A 25590-nucleotide genomic window follows, 5' to 3' on the forward strand; every position below is an offset into this window, starting at 1 on the left:
CCTGAATATGAGTGAAACTATCAAACAGAGGCACTGAGCCAGGGGTGTGGATGTGCGGGGAGGAGAAAAGTATGTTGGAAGAGTGGGACAACAGGGACAAATTGAAGGTAACAACTGCAGCATCTATGGAGCAGGCAGAAGCAGAGGAGGAGAGGAGAGATAGTAGAGGGCAATGTTTCAGAGAAGGCCACTGGCTCAATGGAGAGGCACTCAGGGAAGGAGTAGGGGGTGGGATATAGGGAGGGTGGACCGTGTGTAATGTTGAAGAGACTAAGATGGTGATTGGGCAGAGAGAATCCCACAGCAGAAATGTCAGATACAAAGCAGTTCCAGGCGAAGGCAACATCAAGAGAGTGCCCAAAGCAAAAGCACATTCTGGAGGAGTTGTTTGGTTTTTTATTCCTGTTCAAAAAAAACAAACAAAAGGTTGCTTCCTTATTGGCTAAGTGAATATGTGGAATTATTAGGAGGGGAAAGTCAGCATTTACTTTACAAAATGTTCTCTTTCAGCTGTCATATCTGTCAAATACCAACTGCTATTGTGCATGAGCTATCAAATACTGTTCAATATCAAACACTTACATTAAGTACAATGTGTTTGATGCATAATATTAGAATATTCAGTCATCAGAATCCCCGGTGGAAAGTTCTGAGGAACACTTTTTTGCCAAATTAATTTCAGTTTTTTTTCTCTACAAAGTTACTCCTCCTCATCTCTGCAAATAAATTTATTTTTTGAATCAGCTAAAGGGTAACAGATGACTGCTTGCCGTTTTCCTTTAAAAAAAAAGTGTATATTTAATTTATATGCCACTTTACAGCTCACATCAAATTATCAAAATAAAACAAACTAAAAAAAATTCATTGTAAATGTAACGAATTTGAATAAGGCACCCCTAGCAAACTGTGGGCTAGTGATTGCATGGTAATAGTATTTGCCAACATACATACTTTTATTTGTATGCCGCCTTTCCATAGTTCAAACCATGCACAAAGCTACTTACGACATGGATAGAAATTGCATAATTGCAAACATAACAAAAGTAGTCATATTCCTGTCTGTATGCTACAGATTACAGGCTCCAATGTGGTTTGCAGTCTCTCCATATTGGAATTGTAAGCAGCTACCAAGCGCCAAGAGGGACGCAGGTGGCGCTGTGGGTTAAACCACAGAGCCTAGGACTTGCCGATCAGAAGGTCGGCGGTTCGAATCCCCGCGGCGGGGTGAGCTCCCGTTGCTCGGTCCCTGCTCCTGCCAACCTAGCAGTTTGAAAGCACATCAAAGTGCAAGTAGATAAATAGGTACTGCTCCGGCGGGAAGGTGAACGGCGTTTCCGTGCGCTGCTCTGGTCCGCCAGAAGCGGCTTAGTCATGCTGGCCACATGACCCGGAAGCTGTATGCCGGCTCCCTCGGCCAATAAAGCGAGATGAACGCCACAACCCCAGAGTCGGCCATGACTGGACCTAATGGTCAGGGGTCCCTTTACCTTTACCTTTACCTTACCAAGCGCCAAATGGACTTAGTCAGCAAACCCAGATTCCATTGCAGTTTGGAATGGAGGGCAAGGTACACTGGTATAATCATGGTGCTAGTCCTGCAAAGGTGTCAAGGGTTCTTCAACCTTGGGCTCCCAGATGCTGTCAGACTGCAGCTTCCATGATCCCTGATCATTGGCTAAGCCAGCTGGGGATGATGGTGTTGTAGTCCATCAGCATATGGGAATCCAAGGTTGAAGCCGTGTGCTTTAAGGGAAGATGATGTGATCACTTTTATCCATTTGTTTCTGGGTTCCCGAAATTGATAGTTCTGCATAATCATTGTGCCAATATGGGAGAGGGTAGGGATTTTGTGGATGGGGTGGGGAACAATCTTCCCATCTTCATACTGGTTCGAGTAAAAGAAACTCAGCAAGCAGATAAACTCTGCTTTCATCCTTTGCCAACCTCTGCTTCTTAATAATACTCTTGTCAATATAATCTCTTCCACTCTGCCTCTTTCATCGTATCATTAATTCAGGTAAAATCTTAGTAGCCCCTTTAGCACAGCTTATGCCACTTTGAAGAAGCCCATCTGAAGATTAAAGGGAAGTCCTGGCACTCTTGTTTTTATTACCACCCCCACCCCAGCTTTCTTCTCTGCCCAGGCTGGTGTTTTGGCCTCATCTTAGTTATTATGTTACCTTCAAGCAATGGAACACACATCAAACACTGCTGTATCACTTGTGTTGTTAAGGGAAGTATGGTGGGGGTCGGAGACCAGGGAAATCATCTCTAATAGTAAATAAGAAAGGGGGAAATGGTGTGCATTTAGAGAGAGAAGGTGAGAGGGTCTTTACCTGCTCCCCATCAGAACTCACGGAAATATGAGCACAACACAACACCTTCTTCCCATATGGCTGTAAGTACCGAATAAAGAGGGGTTTAAGTTCTGGTGGAAAAGTATGATATTTGGCAAATATGTATGAGTTGCCTTATACTGAGTCAGACCATTGTTCCATCTAAATCGTTACTGTCTACACAAACTGGCAGCAGCATTCCAGGGTTTAAGATGGGAACATTCCCAGCCCTACCTAGACATGTCAGATATGGAACCTGGGACCTTCTGCCCTCAAGGCAAATGCTCTGTCTCTGAACTACAGGTCTTTTTCCAAGGGATCAAATGCCCAGATAGGGCTATAATAGGAATCGGTTCTCCATTAGACCGAGAGCCAAGCCACATGTGAACAAAATGCCTGTGGTTTGTGAGATGAACCAGCCTCAGATTGGGTGGTAGGGAAATGGGTAAATTTGCAGTGGCAGAGGGGAGCAGGAGTTTGAAACTAAGGAAAGCTGCACATACGGCAGAATTGAAAGATGTGGTGTTTTGTCCCTAAGTTGCTCAGGATAGGAATGTCCACATTTCTCGGATGCGACATTTACTTACGTACATTTTTCTTAAAAAAAATATAACCAGGATCTTTCAAGTTTGTGGGCTACAAATAGAAAAGGGAGTAGTGCAAACGCTGTTATTTATCTTTAGACTTCAGAGCTAATAGTTCAGTTGACTGAAATTGCAAGCAGAAGCATGAGATAAATACCTCTTCGCTTCTTTCCTTCTCTGAATGGCATCTGAATGTGAAGCCTGTCAGGCTGTAGGTCACTTTGGTGGACACAACACTGACCCCTTTATTTTCCTCTAGTTGACTTGCAGTGGATCAGTTGTGATCCACTGTTCTTTTTCTCTTTTTCTTGCTCATGTAGTGCCTCTTAATTATTTACTGGTAATTATCTACCAGGAGCAAACTAAATGCAAAAGAAGCAGATGAGTGCAAATTTGCTTAATTGCGTGATTTATTCACATGGCAGAATGGCTTTGCTTGACACAGATTTTGGGTCACCTTGGCACCAGCTTGTTTGTTTATTCTTTCACAGAATACGTGCAGCTCCTAGTGTTTGCCCACACATTTCTTTAGGCTTGCTTATACGATCAGGCACAATGATAGTTTTTTCAGAAAAGTTATCCCGGGGCAACATTCCCTTTCTACCTATAAATAAATAAATAAATTCCAGAGTGTTTCAGCAGCACACTCTTGCTAATAATCTGGAGTAATTTATAGGCCACCGTAGGAAGGTTAGAACATAAGAAAGCATAAGAGCTCTGCTGGATCAGGCCATCTAGTGCAGCATCTGATTCTCACTGCGATCTTCCAGATCCTATGGGAAGGGCACACGCAAGAAGGACTTAAGGACAACTGTACTCACCCCTCCTACAGATGTCTCCAATCATGGAGGAAGAGCATAGCCATTGTGCCTATTAGCCTTGTCCTCCATGAATTTGCCTAATTCTCTTTTGGGGAGATCCAAAAACTATCTACATGGTGCCTAGGGAACAACTTGCACCTTAATATCAGCAAGACAAAGGTGATGGTGTTGGACTTTCAGAGGCAGAGAGGAGAACTATCACCGCTGTACATCAGGGTGGGCTGTGTGGAGAGAGTCTCTTCCTTTAAATTCCTAGGAGTTTATCTCAGTGAAGACCTTACTTGGAAAATCAATACAACCCAGGTGGTTAAGAAAGCCCAACAGATACTCCATCTCCTCAGAGTATTGCGAAAGAATGATGTCAATCAACATTTGATTGTCTCCTTCTACCGGTCCACAATAGAAAGTGTCCTTTCATACTGCATCATGGTGTGGTATGCTGGTTTGACATCAACTGATAGGAAGTGCCTACAGAGGGTGGTGAATAGAGCACAAGATATTATGGGTTGTCCCATGAATCCGCTGGATGACATCACAGAAGAACATTGCCTCAGGAGAGTGAGGAAAATTCTCAGGGATGATTCACACCCTGGCCCACACTTTCTTGATCTTCTGCCCTTGGGCAGAAGATATAGAAGCATGATTAGGCACACCAACAGGGTAAAGAACAGCTTCTATCCGTGGGCTGTTAGGCTGCTGAATGAAAAGATAACAACAGGGCAACTGACTTTTGGGTTTGGTGGGTGTGCGTCAGTAAACGAAGGGAATTAAGACTAAGAGAGCTGAGTGGGGGATGCTCATGTAATCTCACTGTATACAAGTGACAATAAAGTATTTCAATTTCAATTAAAGCTATCCAGGCTGGTGGCTGCCACTGCTTCTGTGGGAGTGTGTGCCATAGTTTAACTATAAGCTGCATGAAGAAACACTTTATTTAGTCTGTCCGAAATTTTCCAGGTTTTTTCCAGATGATGCCACCCATCTATTGGGGTGGACGGATGAGTCTATTTCTGGATCGCATCAATTCCATGCATATTCATTCATAAGTCTGTTCCATCCTACCTAAAGATTAATCGGTGAATTTTTGAAAAGTAATATTTAAATACATTTCTCGCAATCAAATACGTGTTTTAGCTCAACATGTGAATTTCTTTATGTATTTTACCACCAAATACACATTGTATTTGCATTTTGATGCATTTTTTTTAGTTGAGAAATGAACCAAACATTCAAAGTGGTGTAAAATGCAAAGGATGATCCATGTATTCGTCTGTGCACCTAAGTGCACATTAGGATGGTTCACTTAAAAATGTGAATGATTTTTTTTCTCCTGCCCTCTGAATGCATCCGACAACTTCATGCGCAAGATCATATGTTGAGACAAAATACATGTATAACTGTGTATTTAAATACATATTTAAATGCACATTTTGTTGTCGGGTTTTGTTTTGTTTTTAATTGAAGATTAATGCAGAAAGAAGGCAGGAATACAGATGTGAATTTCACATGGATTGGAAATAGGCTGACTTGTCCACCTCTAACTGGAGTCTAGCATCTCAATTCTAACCCTCTGTAAGCTGAAATCATATGCACATTTACACTGGAGTAGTCCAGTTTAATTCAATAGGGCTTACTTCCAAGTAGACATGCAGATGAGATGGTTGCAATGCAGGTTGGAAGCAAGCGCCACTAATTTCCAGGGTTGTAATCTGGCTTCAGCTAAGCATGGAAACAGTGTTAGGTCTGACGTGAGAGAGTGGCAATTTGCAATTGGTCACTGCCAGTCATTGCAGTACTTTGCATTGTTTCTAGGTTCTGCTTGTTGTTGTGCCTGTGCTTGTGTTGTTGCATTTGTTACATGGGTGTCACATTTGCACCAGCCATATTTCTTAAAGCACATTTAAAGATTACGGCTTTTCCTCAAAAGAATCCTGGGAATTGTAGTTTGTTAAGGGTGTTGGGATTGTAATTCTGTGAAGGGTAAAATACACTATTAATGATAAATTAACATGTGTCATTAAGGTAAGACGGGGAATATGCAGGAGAAATGATTTTGAGGAGATATGGAGGGTGTTTGTAGAATTTGTACTGTTAAAACGTAAAGGGGTCAAACCATTGCAAGAGGTGTTGAAATTTTGGGAGGTTGGATAGTTACAATGGAATGGTTTCGATGGTGGAGTGCACACTTTGATTCTTATTTATTTATGATTATTACTTTGTCAAAATAAAAATAAAAAATAAAAAATAAATTCACTTCCCGGGGTTCTTTAGAGAGAAGCCATGTGCTTTAAATGTATTGTGCGGATGTGAGATCAATTACATGAGAGAATGGAAAAGAATGGATTTCTTCTCAGCTTCCACTTCATTTCTGATACAATCCCACATTTAGAACATCCTGAAAAAACATCAGGAATAAAGAAAAAGAAGAGGAATTAAAGATGTGAGCATAATCACATCTGATCTGTCAAGCATTAGCTAACAAGATGGGGAGAGGGGTATAGTTTCCACCCACCTACTAAAGAGACCCGCAGTCAGCCAGCTGTCTCATTCAGATCCCAGGTGGGGAAAGATAAAAGCATGGAGCTATTTCTCACATGGCCGGGCTTGATATTTCAGGAGTATAAAGGTAAATAGTAACAGTACACATCCCAGCACTCTCCCCCGTCCTATCCTTTATTAATCGCTTCCCACTGGTAGAAGCAGCAATTCACCAGTTGAAACATCACAGAAACTTCTTTCTGTGCTCACTGTCAAACAGACCAGAGAAACTGTGTGATTTCCACAAGCCTTTCAAAATAGGGACTTTGATCTGGGAGGTACCACAGGTCCATTCTTGTTCAACCTGTTGCTGTGAGGCAGAGAGCTAGTGTGTCTCAGGAAACTGCTTAAAGAGCAGGTTGCTCATACAAGTAAGCCAAGTTACAAGTAAGTGAATTGTGCTGCAGTCTTAAACTGCAGTTCTATGCATACCTATCTGGGAGTAGGCACAACTGAATATTGTGGGACTGCATCCAAGTAAAAATGCATCAAATTATGCTGTTAAAACCCCATTGAAAACTATAGCATTTAAAACATACTTAATTCTGGGCAAGATTGTGTCCAATTGCTATGGTTCTAATGGCAATGAGTTGAATTATTCTGCCTGCTCTTAACAGGGGTATTTATTAGCACAAATTCCAAGTAATACGGGACACTTCCAGGCCCTTCTTTTATTTGTGTGGGACTCAGTCTCATATCAGCAAATTTAGATTGCATAATTAAAGTTGGTTTGCCATTCCCGCACAACAAAACCACCACCAACCAAAAAAAAACCCCAATTCAGACTGGAAAGTGTGGGATATTAATTGCTTAGCACAACTTTGTATAACCTCCCTGCAAACAAACCAGAATGAATGCTCAATAAATAGCTGAACAGCATCTAGCCTCCCTGCGAAGTGTGGAAACAAACCAGAATAAATGCTCAATAAACAGCTCACCTGGAAGTGATCAATGAGGCACATGATGCTTCAGAATCCTCCTAGGAGCCCTTTGCAGATTTAAATAGTGGAAATTAAAATCAACTAAACAAAGGGTCACCATAATGATGTGTGGCATTTGTCATATCATGTCTTTGCCCACTGGGGCTCTTTATTGAGAGCAGTATGATTTATGACTGGATCAGTGTCTGCCACAGCCTTCTAAATCTCTGCATACAGCTAAGGAGCAGGAGACATTAAATTCTCCTGTCTATTCTCTTAAGGTGAGTTTCCATGCAGTTGCAGGGGATGGAAGAGGGAAACACAGACTATGAAGATACAGGTGTGAGAGTGGGTGGTATTGTACAGTTACAGCACATTGATTTTTGAGCCATAAACCACAGAGATTATTATTGCTATCAGCAGTGAATTCATCATCCCTTAACCATTAAAAGGGGGGGGGATTATTTACTGCCTAACTGCTGTTTATGATTAAAGAGCCTTGCCTTGCAATCCTGAACACATGGGGTGTTTCTGTGCAGCAGTTTATTGTGGAGTCAGGGCTGCTCGTGCACAGCCGTTGCTTTTTTGCAGCATCTTCACAACGACATGCTAATCAAAATGCTCCCCTGTATTTCTACACACACACACATACCCATTTAATTCAGATGTACCATTTTTGCAAGGGTTATTTTTTGGCAGCGGGTGTAGGGGACTATGGAAACAGTAAATCCAGTTTAATTTGGTGATAATGTGGGATGGCATTTTGATGTGGATGACATAGTATGTTGCGCAAACTTTGCACACCACCGAATCCACGATAAACTGCTGTGTGGAAATGCCTATTTACTCTGAAGAACAGCCTACTGAACTCAGTGGGTTGTGCATCTCCAGTAAAATTGCAGAGGATTGCAGCCATAACTCCAAGGCACTGTGGAAACACTTGACATGAGTATTTATGTTTGAGTGGTCTTTCTACAGTATCTGCAGGCAGTGCTTTTTTCTGGGGGTACGCATACCCCTAAACATTTTGTGAATCTTTGTACTTTTGTCCATTTACTGTATTTTATTTTTCCTGATTTGGACTATAAAATGGTGATTTTCTTGAGTCAAAATGAGAGTACCCCCAAACATTTTTTTAGGGGAGAAAAAAAGCACTGTCTGAAGGCATGGAAACTTCGTATACTATAAAATGAAAATGAAAACTGAAGCAACCAGAGTGCTCAGGGAAGCATAGGTTTCTGATCATATAGTCCCAACTTCATTTGACCCAATTCAAGGTGCTGGTTTTCACCTTTTGAACTCTAAATTTGTGGTGGCTAAGCTGTGGTTCTCTGGGTGTTGTTGGACTCCCATCAGCACTCGCCAGCATGGACAAAGGTCAAGGATAATGGGAGTTGTAGAACAGCAACATCAGGAAGGCAGTAGGTTAGTCCTCCCTGCCCTAAATGGCTTTGGATCCTGGATATACAAAAGGAGCATCTACTCCTGTCCTGCATCAGTTACCAGAGAAGGTCCTGCTTCGTGTTCCAGTGCCATCTAAGATGAGACACATAGGACAGGGCCTTCTCAGTGGTGGTGTCCAGAAATTCTTTGTCTGTTTTCTCCCTTTTTGCTGTCAAGCACTGCATAGCTGTCAAGCACTGTGACAGCACTGCATAGCATGTTCAAGGCACATGGAGGCAATGCTGGGTTTGAGGGGAGCTCAGGCCTTGAGGATCCCCCCCCCAACTTTTGCACTGCATCCACCCCAGCATTTGCATGCACACACTTGCATGCCTTGCTTGGCTTTTTGTAGTCACTGCTGTCACATAAAACACACTACTGCTGCTACCACCAGCTCACTGCTTCTGGCACGTTTTTCAGGCGCTTCTGGTCACAGGATCCCTGGACTTATAGGGTGTGGGGCCAGACTTACGCCCTTTAGTCCATGACACATCATCTGCTTTGCATGCAGAAGGTCCCAAGTAGAATGCCCAGCACTTCCAGGTAGGGATGAGAATGTCCCCTCTCTGAAACCCTGGAGAGTTGCTGTCAGTGTAGACAACTCTAAGCTAGATGAACCTCTGGTCTGACACTGGTCAGATGGCTTTTTATGTTCCTATGCCACTGAAAGCACTTGCTGAGAATTTAAATTAGCTTGGCTAATGGGGGACTACCTGGCTTGCTAGTAGTCAAAGGCTCTAAGGGTCTTAGCAGACCACAGGCTGAACATGAGTCAACCGTGTGATGCAACAGCAAAAAAAACCCCTAATTCTCTTTTAGGCTGCATCAACAGAAGTATAGTGTCTTGGGAAATAATAGTACTACTATATTCTGCCAGATTACACCTGGAATACTGTGTCTAGTTCTGGGCATCTCAATTAAAGAAGGATATCGATAAGCTGGAATGGGTGCAGAGGAGGGGGACCAAGATGATAAAGGATCTAGAAGCCAAGCTTTATGAGAAACAGTTGAGGGAGTTGGGTAGGTTTAGTCTAGTAAAGAGTAGACTGGGAGGAGATATGATAGCAATCTTCAGACATATCAAGGGCTATCACATGGAAGATGGGGCAAGCTTGTTTTCTTCTGCTCTGGAGGGTAGGACCCAAATCAATGGATCCAAGTTATAAGGAAGGAGATTCCAACTGAACATCATGAAGAACTTTCTGAATGTCTGAGCAGTTTGACTCCACCAGGAGGTTCTGGACTCTCCTTCATTGGACTCTTCATTCTGGACTCTCCTTCAAGCAGAGGTTGGATGGCCATCTGCTTTAGTTGAGATGTATGCGTTTCATGGGGTTGGACTAGATGACCCTCGGAACCCCTTCCATCTCTATCATTTCATGATTCTTCGCTTTTTCTGATATTATTAAGCAGCAGCATCTTTATCATGTTCCTACCAGTGATTTGCTGCTTGTTTTATGAGGGATTTTTAACTGGTTTTGGGTGCTTGGTTGGTATTGGGATTTCCTCACTTCTGGTTAAAAAAGTAAAATAAAATCCAGGGGAGCAGAGCTTCCTTGGGAAGGAGGTGACCAGAAGCCTACAGTGTTTTGTAGTATCTGAATTACAAATGTACAGCCAGAGCACAGGTGGAGGCAGACGCCTGAACACCCCGTCAGACAGCCAAAGCCACTTCCACGCATCAGATCTCCAAAGTAGCTGTCCCCCGTTGCCAAAGCAAAACGCTTCTAAGCTGACTCTTTCACTGCAAAACTCCAACTGCAGTCTCCCCCATTTGTTCCCTTCCACAGACAGACACACAGCTAGATTACCTCATCCTTACCTAGGGTGATATGCCCCCTTTCATAAACTTCCATCAATTTTCTAGCCAGAACACTGCAGAGTGGTCCTGTATCAAGAAGCAATGTTCTAACAATTAGCTCCCATGGAGACAGAGCACCCAGGCTAGTAACTCTCCTTTTGTCAAGTCCAAAACACTGCCCAGGTATGACCTTAAGGAAACCCGCTATGAAAGTCCTATTCACTGATCAGAACCGCATAGCAGGATCTGTGTTTGTTTTGATGATTTCTAACCACCTTTAGGATTGTATTATGTTCTCGCCCTTTGATTAAAATAATAATAACACCAGTGGATAGCTCGTTTTACCAAAGAACATACACATGGTGCCTGCCTAATCCCCTTTGTCTGATACTCTAGTCTAGGATGCTTTTGTACAATATTGTAACTATTACTATGTTTATTTCGAAACTCTCAAGAACTCAGTAACTGAATATGTGGAGGCTTGGCTGGAACCATTATTGGTCTCATTCCAACACCAAGGTCACTTAAACATAAGACCTATTCACTAAAACATTTTTCTCATGAGGAGGGTGGCTGCCAGATACAGCTTTTTTTTGAGCTGCTTGCATTGATTTCCCTCCCCACTGATTATTGGATTTTATGTGAAGTGGTAATTTTTGCGATTTTTTTACAGTGTATGTTGTATGGTCATTTTATTTATTGTCACTAGCCCTAAGGTCATCTGATATACGACTGACAGAATTGTAGAGTTGGAAGGGACCAAGAGGGTCATCTGGTCCAACCCCCTGCAATGCAAGAATCTTTTTGCCCACTGTAGTACTCGAACCCATGACCTTGAAATTAAGTGTCTCATGCTGTACCGACTGGGCTATTTGGTTGTTACTATTACTACTACAGTGCCTGGCGTGCTCTGGTCCATGGGGTCACCAAGAGTCGGACACAACTAAACAACAACATTACTACTACTAATACCTAAAAACATAAAACACCCCAGGTTCAGATAACAAGGCGGGGAAAGACCATTCCTTGAGCTCTTTTAAGCTGTTGCCCATCAGTATACAGTAGACAGTGCCGAGCCTTATGGACCAATGGTCTGGTGATCCTGCATGTCTCCTCTGAGCTGCCTATAGAACTCCCAGATCAAGCATTGGACTATGCAGCTGTTCTGCTCTAACCAGCTTCAGTGATCTTGCCAGCTTGAATCAGTCAAACATGGAGGCCAAAGTGTGCTCCTCATTGTTCCGTTCAATAACTTTTGATAGCTCTGTTCTCTGGAAATGTGCCAGCCTTTCTCTGAGATTATGAGTAACCCAAAGGGAAAGGGTTGAGTTAAAAAGAAAGAAGTTGAAATGGATGCTTTCAGCCTTAAGACTGAAAGCCTAATAGGTCCCAGAACCCTTTCCTCATTCTTTTTGTCTGTTTCCTGCCCCAATGGGCTTAACTATGCTGACTCACATTGTCATTCTAAAACGAATAATTAAACGTACTGCTGAATTCAGCAATCAGCTATCCACCCAAGACCTAAATGCATCATTAAATCAATATAGTCAAGGCCCATATCCTGTTGAAACACCCTATGGAACATGGTGAGAACCAGGAAGCTACCTACATCTAACCATATCCCTTGGTGATTATTACCATCAAGGTACACTATAGTATACCAAATTATTTACTGCTACTTATTTACAGGAAAAAGGACTACAGAATATATTTGCTGCCTTTATGTATCCTACCTTTCTTCCATTGGATTGTCAAGAGCTCAAGGTGGCATGTATGAGGGATAGAGATGTCAGAGAATTCAGAGGCAAACAGAAAAGGAAGCAGTTTGTTTTCTGCAGTTTTTAAAAGAAATTAAACCCAGACCAAAAGCAGGAATGGGGAACCTCAGGCTTGGGGGTGAATGTGGCCTTCCATATCTTTCTGCCTGGCCCTCAGAACTCTCCCAAGGCCACACCTTCACCCCCCCCCGCTCGTTTTTTTTCTTTTTGCCCTCTTGGTATGTGTCCTTGAACTGTGACGATGCCTCTCACTTTGCTTGTCTGGAGGATCTATTCTACAGTACAAAGGTTAAAGGTACAGTTGTTGGTTTGGCCACTTTTGCCTCTAGCCCTTAGGCTCTCCTACCACTGGCATGTGGCCCTTAGGAAGCTGCCCTGGGGCTGAAAAAATTGCCCCATTGCCAGCTGTACAGACTCTCAGGCAGAATAAGGGGCAGGGGGGTTGCTCCTGTGGAGCAGTGCGAGGGGCCGAGCATTAAATCTCTGGTGGTTTTTATTGTCCTGAAATGCCGCCTCCACGTCACTGGGAAGTCAAAAATGTCAAGGCAAAATTAAAAATTCCACTTTGAGCCGACCTTTCAAACTGATGTGTAGCTATATGCTCCTTTTCAGCAGGAAATGTCAAAGCTTTCCATTTCTACTATTCGCCAGATGGATTCATGCTGAAAGTTTTCTTCTATCAAGGGTTCCTGCATGATAGTTTCATTACAGTGTATAAAATATCGCTCAGGGAAGAGAAAAGGGAAATGGCGGGTTATCAAGGCAGCCGCTGGCACTTTGATGGTAGTGACTCCACCTCAACCGTTCTTGACAGGTGCTTACGCAGCCCCTATCTCCCCGTATCCTGACCCCTCCAGCTAAGAACAGATTGCCTTCTAAAATGATGCCCATTTATCTTTTGGTAGCCCAGCTAACAATAACTGTTGGTTGAGCCTCTACGTCATTATAACCTCATGCTACTATAGCTCAAAGCTGGCTGCTTTACATGATTTCCTGTTGAAGGCCTGGTTGTGGCTTAATTCTGTGCAAGTTGGGTGTCCTGCTGTGCCAAAATGGTTCTGCATACAGTCAGGGCATTTTCTTTTCTTCCAAATCTGCAAGGCTGAGTTCTGCTACCTCATAAAGCAGGAATGGGGACTCCAGATATATTCTGGGGCACAGCTGCTGGACACCAACTCCCACTAGTCCCAACCAGCATAGTCTAAGGTTCAGAAATGATGGGAATTGTAGTCCAGAAACAACTGCAGAACCACAGGTCTCCCACCCCACGTTATAAAGGCTGTGACAAGCGAGTAGAAATGGGTGGGGAAAGTTAGAATAATACTAACTGGTTTTCTTTTGTCTACAGTGGCTACGAATTTGACTACGACTACTACAGAGATGACTTCTATGACAGGTAAGCAGATTGAAAGGAGCAAGTGACACACCTTGAGTTGAGCTGGCAGGAATGGAATAATGCATTTCTGGGGCTCTGAAAGAAGTGCACTGTGTTAATTGCTCTGAATCCAGCTGATGGGGATAGATTTTCAAAAGTCACAAGAGACAAATCCCAAACCCATCAAGGAGGAGGAGCATAAAGGTATACCATGAATTCCTCCCATGGTTGCAAAGGCAATCAGGGATGTGACTGGGAACAGCCCTTGGTGCTTTTAAAACTCAGGTTTCATGTTCCACATCCACATGCTTTTCTCATAATGCCTATCTTCCTGCTCTCCCTCTTTCCTGCCTTCCTTTATTATTCTTTCCCCTGCTCTCTTGGAGGCATTCACATACTTCCCCAGGTTGACATTTCCCCAATAGGTTCCTGAGTGCTCTTGTCATCTAGGTATCCATAGGTTTGCTAAAGACAAAAAAAGTATTTTGTGCTCAGAAAGTTCCTTCTCCTTGTCTGCCTGCATATGCAACTTGGATAAATACCATTGTGCCTGCTTCTGTCTGCATCTCAAACTGCATGGTATAAAAGGCCACAACTTTCTACCCACCAGAAATGTTTATGGATAGACACTAAAATGAGATGAGGAGCACAGGAGAGGAAGGGACGATGGTGTAGAAAAGCAAAAGAACTGGGCTTGTACATCAGTTCTGAAGTCCTCGGGAGTTCCTAAATTAATTCTAAGAGTGGAAACATTAAGGTGTTTTAAAAATGCATTAAAAGTCACAGTCTTGCAGGCTATAGTGATTTGTTAAGTAAAAGTATTCTGTGTGCGGTTAACGGCATTGGTTTAGCGAATGTGTCTTCCAAAACCTTCATGATCAAATATCATCCCTAGCTGCCGCTTTTTATCCCAGGCAATCTAGTGACTGGCATGTGTGGATGGAATGCTAGCTACCCCTAGAGGCAGTAAGGGAACATTGTCTCATGTTCATCCAAGTTTGTTATTGGTCTGAATGTATTTCACCGCAGTCTGGTTCTGTGCTGCTGAAAAGTGTTTGTTGTTCTGCTCCTTTTCCCCTTGGCTAAGACATCAAGGGCCAGGAGTGAGACAATTGTATTGCTTTGAAATAGAATAGTTTTGGATAAAACAAAGATGTATCTCAGTTATCATAATGAGATCATCCCAGATTATTCCCACATATACATGAGATTCCACAAATTGCAAATAAATAGTTTCTACAACATTATTAGAAAGTGCTTAAGCTTTGAACACTTGATAGCTCTTAGACCAAGTGTGTGGGCAGAAGGTAAATTGGTATCTACTGGCCGATCTCTGAGTGATGTTCAGATGTTCAGCAAGGATTCTGGCTCACAGCAGCAACAATAAAAAATCCACGCCCCCTTCTAAAATAGGCTGTTGAGATGAAGAAAGATTGAGGGAAAGGGAACCAGAAGTAGATTTTTGAGTGACATGATTATGAGCTCAATTTTGGTACTGGAAACTTGTTCCTGTACTGAGCATATCCTTTAGTCTAAGAGTATGTTGCCTCCACCATTTTACACCTGTCCCCAGCTGGTGACTTTTGGGGCTTCAGGGAAGAAAACAAAAGTCGATCCTGCAACCCTGATGTCTGACCATTCCTGCCTTATGCTATCCAAAATGTATAAAATAATTTTATGGCTAGTTGTTGGAAATGTGGCAGGATTAGAGAATACCTTTTGGTCTGTTCGCCTGCATGGATACCTTGCCAGGAAATAACAGTCCTTGGGGAAGGAGAGCAGCTCTCTGGTAGAGCATCTCTGCCTTGCATGAAGGTGGTCTCAGATTCCATCCCTGGCATCTCCAGGTAGGGCTAGGAAAAGCCTGAAGTCCTGAGGAGCCACTGCCAGTCAATGCAGACAATACTGAGCCTATCTAGACCAATGAAGTGGCACGGCTTCCTATGCTCCTGAGTGATCCAAAAGATGACAAAATGTGTCCTATAAGTCATCTTTTGATCTATATAAAAGGAGTTGCTCTGAAAGATTTTTTAAAGCTACTTTTTCATGTGATAATAGCAGCCCATGTCCTCTAGGCTAAATACTGGAAAAGGAAAGAAACAGCACAATTAAGGGAATGAGGTATAAAAATGTGGGGAATAGCATCCTTGAGTAAAATCACATGGGTACTACAGATAAAACAGAAGAGGGTCAAAATGAACAAATTTGAGCCAAAGTAGCTCGCTACAGAAAGCCTAATAAAAGGCAAGCCATTTCCCTTATTATACATTTGTAGACAAGTATTTAGATTAGAACTATTAGGTTTATAATGCAAGAATTGTAAGAGTTAATGATGTATTAAATTTCTGAAAGTATTGTGTGAGGTCTTTATCGATTTTGCATAGCATCTTACATTTGTATGGCGTTTTTAAGGTCTTTTGTATATTGATTTTGTGTAAGGATTCCGTACATTTGAAAAAGCTGATGTGGAAGTTCCATTGCATGGTTCCGAGTAAGTGTTTGCAATTGTATCATTAAAGGATTCATTTGGAAGCAATAAGCATTATGGCTGGAATCAAACACAGTGCTAAATGAACATTCTGTCACTGCAAGGGTTTCCACTTGTGCAGTGAAATGTTCTCTCTCCCTCTCTTCCCCCTAGATGCCCCTTAGATCTGTTCTGGGGTTTCCTCCAAATCTCTGGAGCAGATTTGAGGAGGATATGTGTAGCAGGAGGAGCTGGGGGAGGTTTCATTGCACAACAAGAAATCCATGTACTGATGGGATGTCATAGTTGAATTGTATGTTTAAATTTATCTTAAGGTCTTACAATCATATAGAACTTTATGGGGGAAAGGGAGGGGGTTTCTTCTACCGTAAGCTACTTTTGTCTTGCAGACTCTTTGAGTATCGGGGACGGGTGTCTCCCATTCCCAGGGTGGTTCCTGTGAAGCGTCCACGAGTGACCATCCCTTTGGTACGGCGCGTAAAAGCAACACTCCCAGTCAAACTCTTTGCCCGATCCGCTGCCATTGCAAACAGCTCTGCCAAATTAAAATGTAAGCTTCTATGTTATTACACAGAGATAATTCATATTTCAAAGACCGGAGCTTGCCTTCAAAGCCTGCCTTTGCATTGTATTGTACGACATATGCTAACAATAGTTTTGCAAGGCAACCCTGTTTGCTGTATTTTACGTATGCATATATTTATAAAAACACGGTGGTGGTTGGTGCCCCATTGGGACTGACAGGGCAGAAAGGAGGGAGAACAGCAGCAAGTTGAAACAAAGCCAATGACACGCAGAGCCAACTAATTCTAGTTCTGTCCATGCTGAGTTCTCCAAAGGAAACGCTGCAAAAAAAAGGAGGAAGGTGATCTCTTGATCAGATCATTCCGCACCTGTCCACCACCAAAGTGATTGTGTAAAGCATCTTTAAATGAAATGAGAATCCATTGCTAAACGTTCAAGGTTTGTATGTTAAAATTCTCAGGTTTGGCGGAGGGGGGGTTAAAGTTACAATCCATGGTTACTTCCAAGCAATGTCATTCTCTTGCCAAAGTCATTATAGTCCAGAGCTTCCGTGCCTTTAATAAGCTGTGTCTGAGGATTGGGGCATTGATTGCTTGTCCCATTTATGGAGCACTAGGATGGGAGAAACTGTACCTGCCAAAATTCTCCTGTCTTCTTCACAGCTATGAAAGGCAAAGGAGACCTGTCCTATATTGAATCCAACAACCTTATATTGTGATGGCTCCCTAGTAGGACCTGCTACTGAAAGGCATATAAGGAAAAGAACTAAGTCTCCGCTCAAGAAAAGCACCACTTTTGCAAAATAAGAAAGAATAGTAAGCCTTGCTTCCGGCTTTTCTCTCTCTCTCTCTCTCTCTCTCTCTCTCTCTCTCTCCTCTCCAAGTGAAATGCAATGAACTGCAGACAATTAAAACGGAGTTGACGCAGATCAAATCCAACATTGATGCTCTCCTGGGCAGATTGGAGCAGATTGCAGAACAACAGAAAGCATCGGCAGGTCAGTGGGCTGATTCCAAATCTCTCGTCAATGAGGCCGAAACATTGCAGGAGTTCAGGTGCAGAGATTAACTCTGTGCCAGTTACCTAGCTGTTGCCAGCACTCCTTCACCTGGGGACCTGCATTAATTTATGCTTTTGCTGTTGTAATTCAGCAGCTGAGGCCACTGTATTATTCCAACATACTATTGTTTTTAAGTACAAGCTATTGTTTCTGAAGCATCTCAAAGATGAGGATATTCTGTTAGCGTTTTATCACAAAGGTTGCGATGGCAAGAGTTAAACAGAACAGCTTTTGGAAACCACACATACTAAAGATGTAAAAAGGCATCCCTTTCCTTTCCTGTCCCATATTAATCACATGCAGCGTAGTTTCCGCTCTGCTGCAGTTTGTCTTCCACCAAAAACAATGTTATTTGCCGTACTGTCGACTGCGGCAAAATCATGTAATTTATGCAAGTTACATAAGTTGCATTGTCATTACATTATCCCACCACTTTAATGTCAATGCACTGCAAATTGGTTGGCGTAGAATTAGTTATGTATCATTTGCAGACTGAAGGCGACAACGGTAGCGGATGGTGATTCGCTGGATTGATTTCCATTCCAGACATGGGACAAATAAGCGAACATCAGCAATTTTCTGCTCCCGTTTCTGCGTACATTGGAATTCTGTGACATCTCTGACACACAAACAAACACAAGAGAAAGATAACAGTAGGCTTGGGAAGAGAGTTTGCAGGAGTACATAAAAGCTATGGGGGTGGAAACCCATGGGGAAGGGCACCCCACCAGCCCCCATGAGGACTGAGCGTGTTCAATGGCCACAAACTCCTGTTGAGGAGGGGGGAAATGAAAGGAGGGGGGGCGGTTAGCAGACTGACCAGTGAACAGGAGCAGCCAACACTGCAAAAAGTTGTTGCAGGGCCCACTGTTTTAATCTGATGTTGCTTCCTGATTTCCATGCAATCCTAACTATGTCTACTTAAAAGTAAGTCCTATAGAATTCCGTGGGGCTTACTTCCGTGGAGGTAGGATTGCAGCCATAAGCCCTAAAATGGTAGATTTTATAACACTTTCATAAGATGTTCAGGTTTTAACCCACGGAGTTGTTGCTTGTCCCGTCCTCTTGTATAGAAACCATGTCCATGGATTCTCCCACTCCTCCCACTGTAAATGGCAGGGGGGGGAGGTTTCATCTCTCTAAACCTGGAATCACCACCCCTGCCCAGCTCTCAGTAGGTGATCAAAGCTCCTCCCATACCCTCCTCTGGTTTACATCTGATCAAAAGCAGGATCTGTCACAAAGTTAAGAGTTCCCAGACCACTGGTTAGTGTGAACAACAGTGAAATGATTCTGATTCAGAGAGTGGCCCAAATGGAGTGTCAATCTCTTGGGTTTGTCCCTTACTATATCTCATCCTGCAGAGGTCAGAAAGAAAGCAGATGGGAACAAAAGTGAGCTTTCCCAAGAAGACACAGCGTCTGAGGCAGAAATGAACGTAGAGGAGCCACTCAACGGCGAGGAGGGAGAAGAAGAAGGTCTCCTGAGAGATGACTGTGACGATGAATTGGTAGGAAACCATTGCTCTCCCACCCCTGTGGATTGATAAGCCTTGTACAATTTTGACAGTGTTCAGATTGCTGGCAAAAGCAATATTCTCTCCCCCTCCCCTCAAATAAATGGCAGTCTTTCATGCTGTGATCGGTTACAGCTGGGTTATCCGCTTTTCAGCCCATCCTGGAAGGTGGCCTTTCCAGGAAGCACCTGGCATGTTGATGCTCAGAAATGGGACCTGTCCTTCCGCATTCAAATCAACCAATCCAGGCTTTCTCGGCTGTCAATCTCTGCCTAATGCAAAGAGCTTTGTTCCAAGACAGTTTATTCTCAGATGTGTGACTGTCTGAATATGTGGCTGGAAAACATATCATAATAACCTGTTGTAAATTCCCAACTCAGATTGTCTTGGGTCTGATCCAATGCAGCACATGCATAGATAGCCCTTTTAAAAATAAATAAATGTGAAACCAGCTATATAGCGATGAAGCAGGCGGCTGAAATTCCATACATATGCACACCATTCCCACTCCTGAAATACCTGGCATACCACTCTTTTCTTTTTAAGATATTTCATGCTGGTTGCCAGTCAGCTTTATTGTACATAGCCAAAGGCCTCTGCAATATATAAACTATAAAAAAATTCCCAAGCAGTAGGTGAATTAAAGGAGAAACCTGCTATGGAAACTCACAGGGCAACTGTTAATAGCCATATATGCCACCCTTCAGGGGTAACAAAGCACTGGATTAATATTTATAATACATTATAATTCTCAAGATGGCTAAAATGCAGCGTCTTAGCTGCCAATACAGAACCTTGGATGGGGAACGGGACAAAAGTAGAGACTTGCATAGAATTGCATATGCTAGTCTCTATGTAGAAATGCAAATTTAGCCTAATTACTATAATTTAAACAGAAATACAATGCATCTCACCATTGTAGGGAAGACAGTTCCCATGTGACCTCTGTGCCAGCTCAACAGTCCAGGTGCTGTTGGCGGGCCCACCCACTGTCTTTTCTGATGGCTCTTGATTTTTAAACTGAGAGAAGGCAGCCCTTCAAACAGAAGACAGTCCTCTCCAAAAAAGGGGGTGCATGGCTACCGTAGCCTTGAATCCTAGGCTGGAACTGAGAATCAGGCACTCACAGCAGGATTCTCTCTCCAGCAAGAGATACAAATAAGCAAAAGGCTCAGCTGGATCAGAACAAGTATCCAGGGCTGGCACCACTTGGTGGTAATGCCAGGCATCTGCCAAGGCCCATTTCATGTGTAGGGCTCACTGCCAATCCCTGGATGTTCTTAGTCCCATACAGGCAGGGGCCCTGCTGATAACGTCTTGCCTACCCAGCCCACAAACTAGAACGAGCACCCCAAGTCTCTCTCTGTCATGCTCTGTTTTTACTAGACCTGAGATAATGCTCTGAAATTTGCAGTGCCAAGCAAAAATAGCAGAAACCTGCTCCACAGGAACTACGAGGACCAGGGCTTTCAGTTTGGCTTGGCCATCCTTGTTTTGTGGAACAGTATCCCTGTGGTGCTATGGCAGCTTCCTGCTCTCTGTCCTTTCCAGAAACAATTGAAGACATTATAGTTTGACATCTTTTTTCCAGTTAAATGAAAAGGTCTCCTAGTTAGGTTTAAAAACAACACAAAATGGAAACCTATTTTCAGTCGCAGTTGGTTTGTGTGTGTGTTTATACTGTTTTAAAAATTATTTGCAGCAGATTATACAGCATGTTTGTAAATCACATTGAGTTGCATGTGAAAGGTGATCCATAGATTAACAAGCCGTCGTCGTCGTCATCCCAATTGTAGCCAAAACTATACCACTTAAATATTTTGAAAACCGGTTTAAAACCTTAGCGCCAAGAAACTTTTACAGCAGTGGCCATTTAACTTAAACAGACAGATAAGGACTCTCCTTGGTGGCATGCTGCAGCTGATCCCACCCAACTCTTTAGCCCTGCATGGACATTTGGGCACATGGAATGAACGTGCGCATGGCATGGAACTAGCAGGCTCTGCCCTGCATGTGTTCCATGATATGTCCTGTTTGTGGAAATGCCACAAGCACATCAGATTTGCAAAAGAGTGTGTTCAGCAGATCCTGCCATGGTTTCACTCTGTGCACATAAATTGAACATGCAGGGCCCGCAGCTGAACATCTGACTCATCATTATTATCGTGAGCTATCCTTTGATCTCATTTCCAATAAAATATCCACCTGTGCCTGTGCGCGCGCGCACACACACACACAGAATGAGAACTGTTCTCTATAATCAAATCACATTAAATGTTAAACCCAGTTCAGCAAATTATTGCCATTCTGCAATTTGGTTTATACACTTGTCAGCAAGCAATCTTAAAAGTTGTATACATTGAAATAACACATACAATACAAAGTTTAGAGGGGCCATAATTCCAGAACGTGCGTCTTTCTTCATTCACTGAAAGCCACTGTGGCACACTGGAGAAAACCTCAGTGACTTTTCCTTGGTAGGTCAGCCACTACCCTACCTTGTTGTGCAGATACAGTATGGGCTGCTGGTGGTGGTGTTGCATTAACCAAATTAAGCATTGCTACAGCATGAAATGTCACTGTGAATAATCAGCTGCCAAACCAGGGCCCAAGTATTTGAACCAATAATTCCAAAGTAGTGTAATGATTGGGGGATTCACATTTAATGCATGATTTAATAGTGTTCAAGAGGAACAAGCTATAAAAATTCATGGAAACTTCTTTGGACCCAGCCCTGCTTGCTCAACAAATTCCCAAGCTGTTTTAAAGTACTGGTATCATCACTTAGCAATGATTTCTAGAGCATTTGCCCGTGTGCGAAGTATTTTATAACTCTCATCTCATGTATCATATTTCCCCCTACAAGAAGCTCTTCTCAGGGCATTCTGCTCAGATTATTAATTCAGATACTTCTGAGCTGCAATTTGATGTTACTAATGCTGAACTAATGCTCCAGCATCACTTTTATTAGTAATGAATGCTTACAGACCTAGATATTTGCCAATTTTCACAAAGGTTGACAATGTGGCACCCACGTGGTCATAGATGCCTTCTTGGGCACCTACAGAGTCCACCCCCCTTTGAAATTAGGCTAGAAAGAAAATTCAGCTGCAGTCAATATAATAGATTGCGGTGTGTGCTTGGTTGCAGTATGTATGTGGTGCCCACAACCATTTCTTATGCTTTATAAATGGGCCTAAGCACCCAAAAGAAATTGGCAACAACCCAACCCCATGGACACTTGGGCTATAGTCCTATACACACTTACCTGGGAATGAGCCCACCTGAATTCAGTAAGGGCTCTGAGTTGCCATGTATAAGATATCACTGTTAGGGTTATTTATTTCCAATACATGTAACCCTTATCCTAGCAACAGCTCAAAAAGAGAACCAAATAATCTCCTTCCCCTTTTTCTTCTCTTTCAGGAGAATAGCCATTACACAGATGTGGAGGACTCCAGCCTACAGTAACTAGGTATATTTACGAGCATATATACTAAAAGATATAGTGAACGGTGCACATTTGTATATAGTCAATTCGGCAAGCTTAATTTCAACAGTGTTGCCCCTTTTTAAAAAAATTGCTGCTCTTTGATTTTAGTCAAAGACTGTAAAAAAAAAGGTTTGTGACACAGGCCAGGGATGAGGAAACTAGGGCCCTCCAGATGTTGCTGGGCCCTCAACTCTCATAATCTCCAGCTATCAAGGCCAAGAAATGGTGGGAGTTGGGAAAACATCTGGAAAACAACAGGTTCCCCATCCCTGGTGCCACAATACACCCACAGACCCACAGCTGATTTGGGCCATTTTTTCTCCAATCCTCTAGAGCAGATCTAGAGGATGCATAGGGCTGTAAGGTGGAGGAGAGGAAGGGGAAGCCCTGGTGCATGAGTGGAAGTCTTCTAGTGCAATGCTGGGCTGTTCATTGGGACTGGAAGGGAAGAAGACACGGAGGCCAATAGTAGGTAGACCAGAGTCAATGGCAAACAGAGCCAACTAGTTTTAGTTTTGTCCCCATCCTCCTTCCTGTTGAGTTCAGCAGACATTGAGGGTGAAGCTGACAACCAGTGGCACCCCCTGGAGTGGTTGTAAGGAAGATGGCAGGCATGAGGGGCTAGAAGCAGACTGAGGTTGGTGGAGCACTGCCTCATTCACCCTGATGGATGAATTCCACCCTTTAAATTAACAGCCCCCACCTTATTTCTGATAGTGACTTTCCAGGGGTTCAGACAATAATCTTTCCCAGACCTACCTGGAAATGGCATGGATTTAACATGGGACCTTCTGCATGCAGAACATGTGCCCTCCTGCTGAGATATGAGCCTTTCCGCAATAAATGCTTCCAACAATTGAGCATGAATCACAGAGAAGTTATTCAGTCTATCTGTTTACTCTTTTCCCTGTTTCTCCCCGCCCCCTAGCAGAATCAGCGCAACAGCGATGAAGAGAGGGAGGACAGCAAGAGGTTCAATCCTGCCTTGGCATGTTGAGCCAGATAAGCATAACATGCAGGACTGCCATCATCTCTCTGCCTGGCATTCAAAAGGAGAAACATGGACCAATCTCTCCAAGCCGTTTTGTAGTACACAGCAAACTAGCCATCCCAGTGGATCCTCATCAGTGCCCATCAAACCCACCCTTGTACTACAGACTTAGAGCCCTGCTGCCAGCACAAGCACCCGTCGTTCCATGATCTCCAACAGCCCGATATTGGAACTGATTTCTTACACCTGGAAAGGAAAGCGAGAGAGATACTATATAAAGAGCCCTTGCTCCTGAGACACGATGAGGACAGGATGCGGAAAGTGAAGAGAAAGAAAACTATTTCACTATGTACAATTTACAGTTTTGCATTTGAAATCCAGGTCATGACCAGGATAGCCAGGGGTGCCTCCTCCTAGTCCATTTACCTCCTCCTAGGTAGCTTTGGTCCTGCTCCACCCTGCAGACTATGGCATTTCACACATGCCCTTTGTCATATGTGGTGTGCCCTTTGGAAAGAAGAACAGAGAACCTGGCTATTTACAGACCATTCTGTACAGGAGCAACAAAGCGCCTTTTGTTCATCCAGTTTCCTAAGCGTCAGCAATGGTGAAGGCAGGTGGTAGGTCTCTACTGTACACAGGTGTGAGTACGGAGTGAAGTTACCATAGAGGATACAATACGAGATAAGCATTTCAGAATAAGGGATGATTGGAGTCTTTGCTTTACAACCCATGCGCTTCATCAAAGTTCCATAAACCATTTATTTGCTCTTTATAAAAATAAGGTCAACTCAATCAGGTCCAAAAGGGAAGGTAAAAGATGAATGGTCAGATGGCAATCCGTCCAAAAAAAAGAGACTTATATAAGACCTGAAACCAATTGCATTTCCGATCTAAGAGAGGAAAAACAATTTCATTTTTGTTTAAGGTTAGTTTAAAGTGCAAGTAGATAAATAGGTACCGCTCCGGCGTTTCCGTGCACTGCTCTGGTTCACCAGAAGCAGCTTAGTCATGCTGGCCACATGACCCGGAAGCTGTCTGCGGACAAACGCTGGCTCCCTCGGCCAGTAAAGCGAGATGAGCGCTGCAACCCCAAAGTCGTCCGCAACTGGACCTAACAGTCAGGGGTCCCTTTACCTTTAATCTGCTTCCTTTCATCCCTTATCTGAAATGCAGGTGCTTTCAGCCCACTCACACCCGTAATGACAAAAGGTATGCAATGTATGTTGTGCAGCTGATTAAGTTGAAATATCCGGCAAATTGCATATTATCATTATTATTATTTTGCAATGTTCCCTTCTGTGATCTAATCCTCTCTAACGCAGTCTACTCCTCATCGCCAACTTCAGCAAGAGATGGTGTGGTGTTGGCTTAACAGCATGACTCTGTCCTAGAGACTTCAACCAACCTGCTCAGAAAGGGAGAGAACAGCATTGTTGTATGAGCCACTTCCATAAGACCTTGGGTTCTCAACTTTTTAAAAAAAGATTTCTGCTGGAAAACATCCCACCGGACTGCATCTCTTCCTTAGGGCTTGTTAACGGAGGGTCATGGCTCTCAAAGCACAACAACATACATCAGCTTCTTTGTTGAAAATACATCCTGGAGAGCAAAAAGGGGCACTTGTTTTGTTTTTCTCCGCTTTGTTTTTCTATTGCCTTTTCTCTTCTGCGCCTCCTGCAAAGTTTGGCCACTTTGTTGTACTGAGCTATTTTAGAACTGCTTTCTAGGCTTTGTTTTGCTATGATCCAACCACAAGACTGGGGTATGGAAGGAAGGGGGGCTTTGTATATAAAATCCTGTATAATAAAAGGAAGAACTTGATTCATCATGTAGTCTTGCTGCTACTTTTCTTAACTTCCTTAAATAGGCTCTGTTTTACTGCTACCTGTGAAAGTCTTAGTCTTCCAACTAGAAATAG

The 25590-nt window shown here is 43.1% G+C and overlaps 1 protein-coding gene and 1 long non-coding RNA gene across 5 annotated transcripts in view; one reads left to right on the top strand and one right to left on the bottom strand.

Moving 5' to 3' along the window:
- RALY (RALY heterogeneous nuclear ribonucleoprotein) overlaps positions 1–23711 on the top strand; it is a 211073-nt gene extending 187362 nt beyond the window's left edge. For all 4 annotated transcript variants that reach the window (XM_053393945.1, XM_053393946.1, XM_053393944.1 and 1 more), the window contains 6 exons: positions 13570–13617; positions 16474–16634; positions 17493–17606; positions 19034–19179; positions 22612–22660; positions 23607–23711. In XM_053393945.1, coding sequence (XP_053249920.1) covers positions 13570–13617; positions 16474–16634; positions 17493–17606; positions 19034–19179; positions 22612–22656 — 514 coding nt within the window. In that variant the 3' untranslated portion in view covers positions 22657–22660; positions 23607–23711. The remainder of the gene's footprint in view (positions 1–13569; positions 13618–16473; positions 16635–17492; positions 17607–19033; positions 19180–22611; positions 22661–23606) is intronic.
- Positions 17087–23608, bottom strand: LOC128416325 (uncharacterized). Its single transcript, XR_008331188.1, has 2 exons — positions 23438–23608; positions 17087–18288 (listed from the first exon to the last, which is right to left on the bottom strand). It is a non-coding gene; the product is annotated as an uncharacterized LOC128416325 (long non-coding RNA).
- Positions 23712–25590: the final 1879 nt, after the last annotated feature.

The sequence above is a fragment of the Podarcis raffonei genome, chromosome 6, assembly GCF_027172205.1.
Source record: "Podarcis raffonei isolate rPodRaf1 chromosome 6, rPodRaf1.pri, whole genome shotgun sequence".
Lineage (NCBI taxonomy): Eukaryota > Metazoa > Chordata > Lepidosauria > Squamata > Lacertidae > Podarcis > Podarcis raffonei.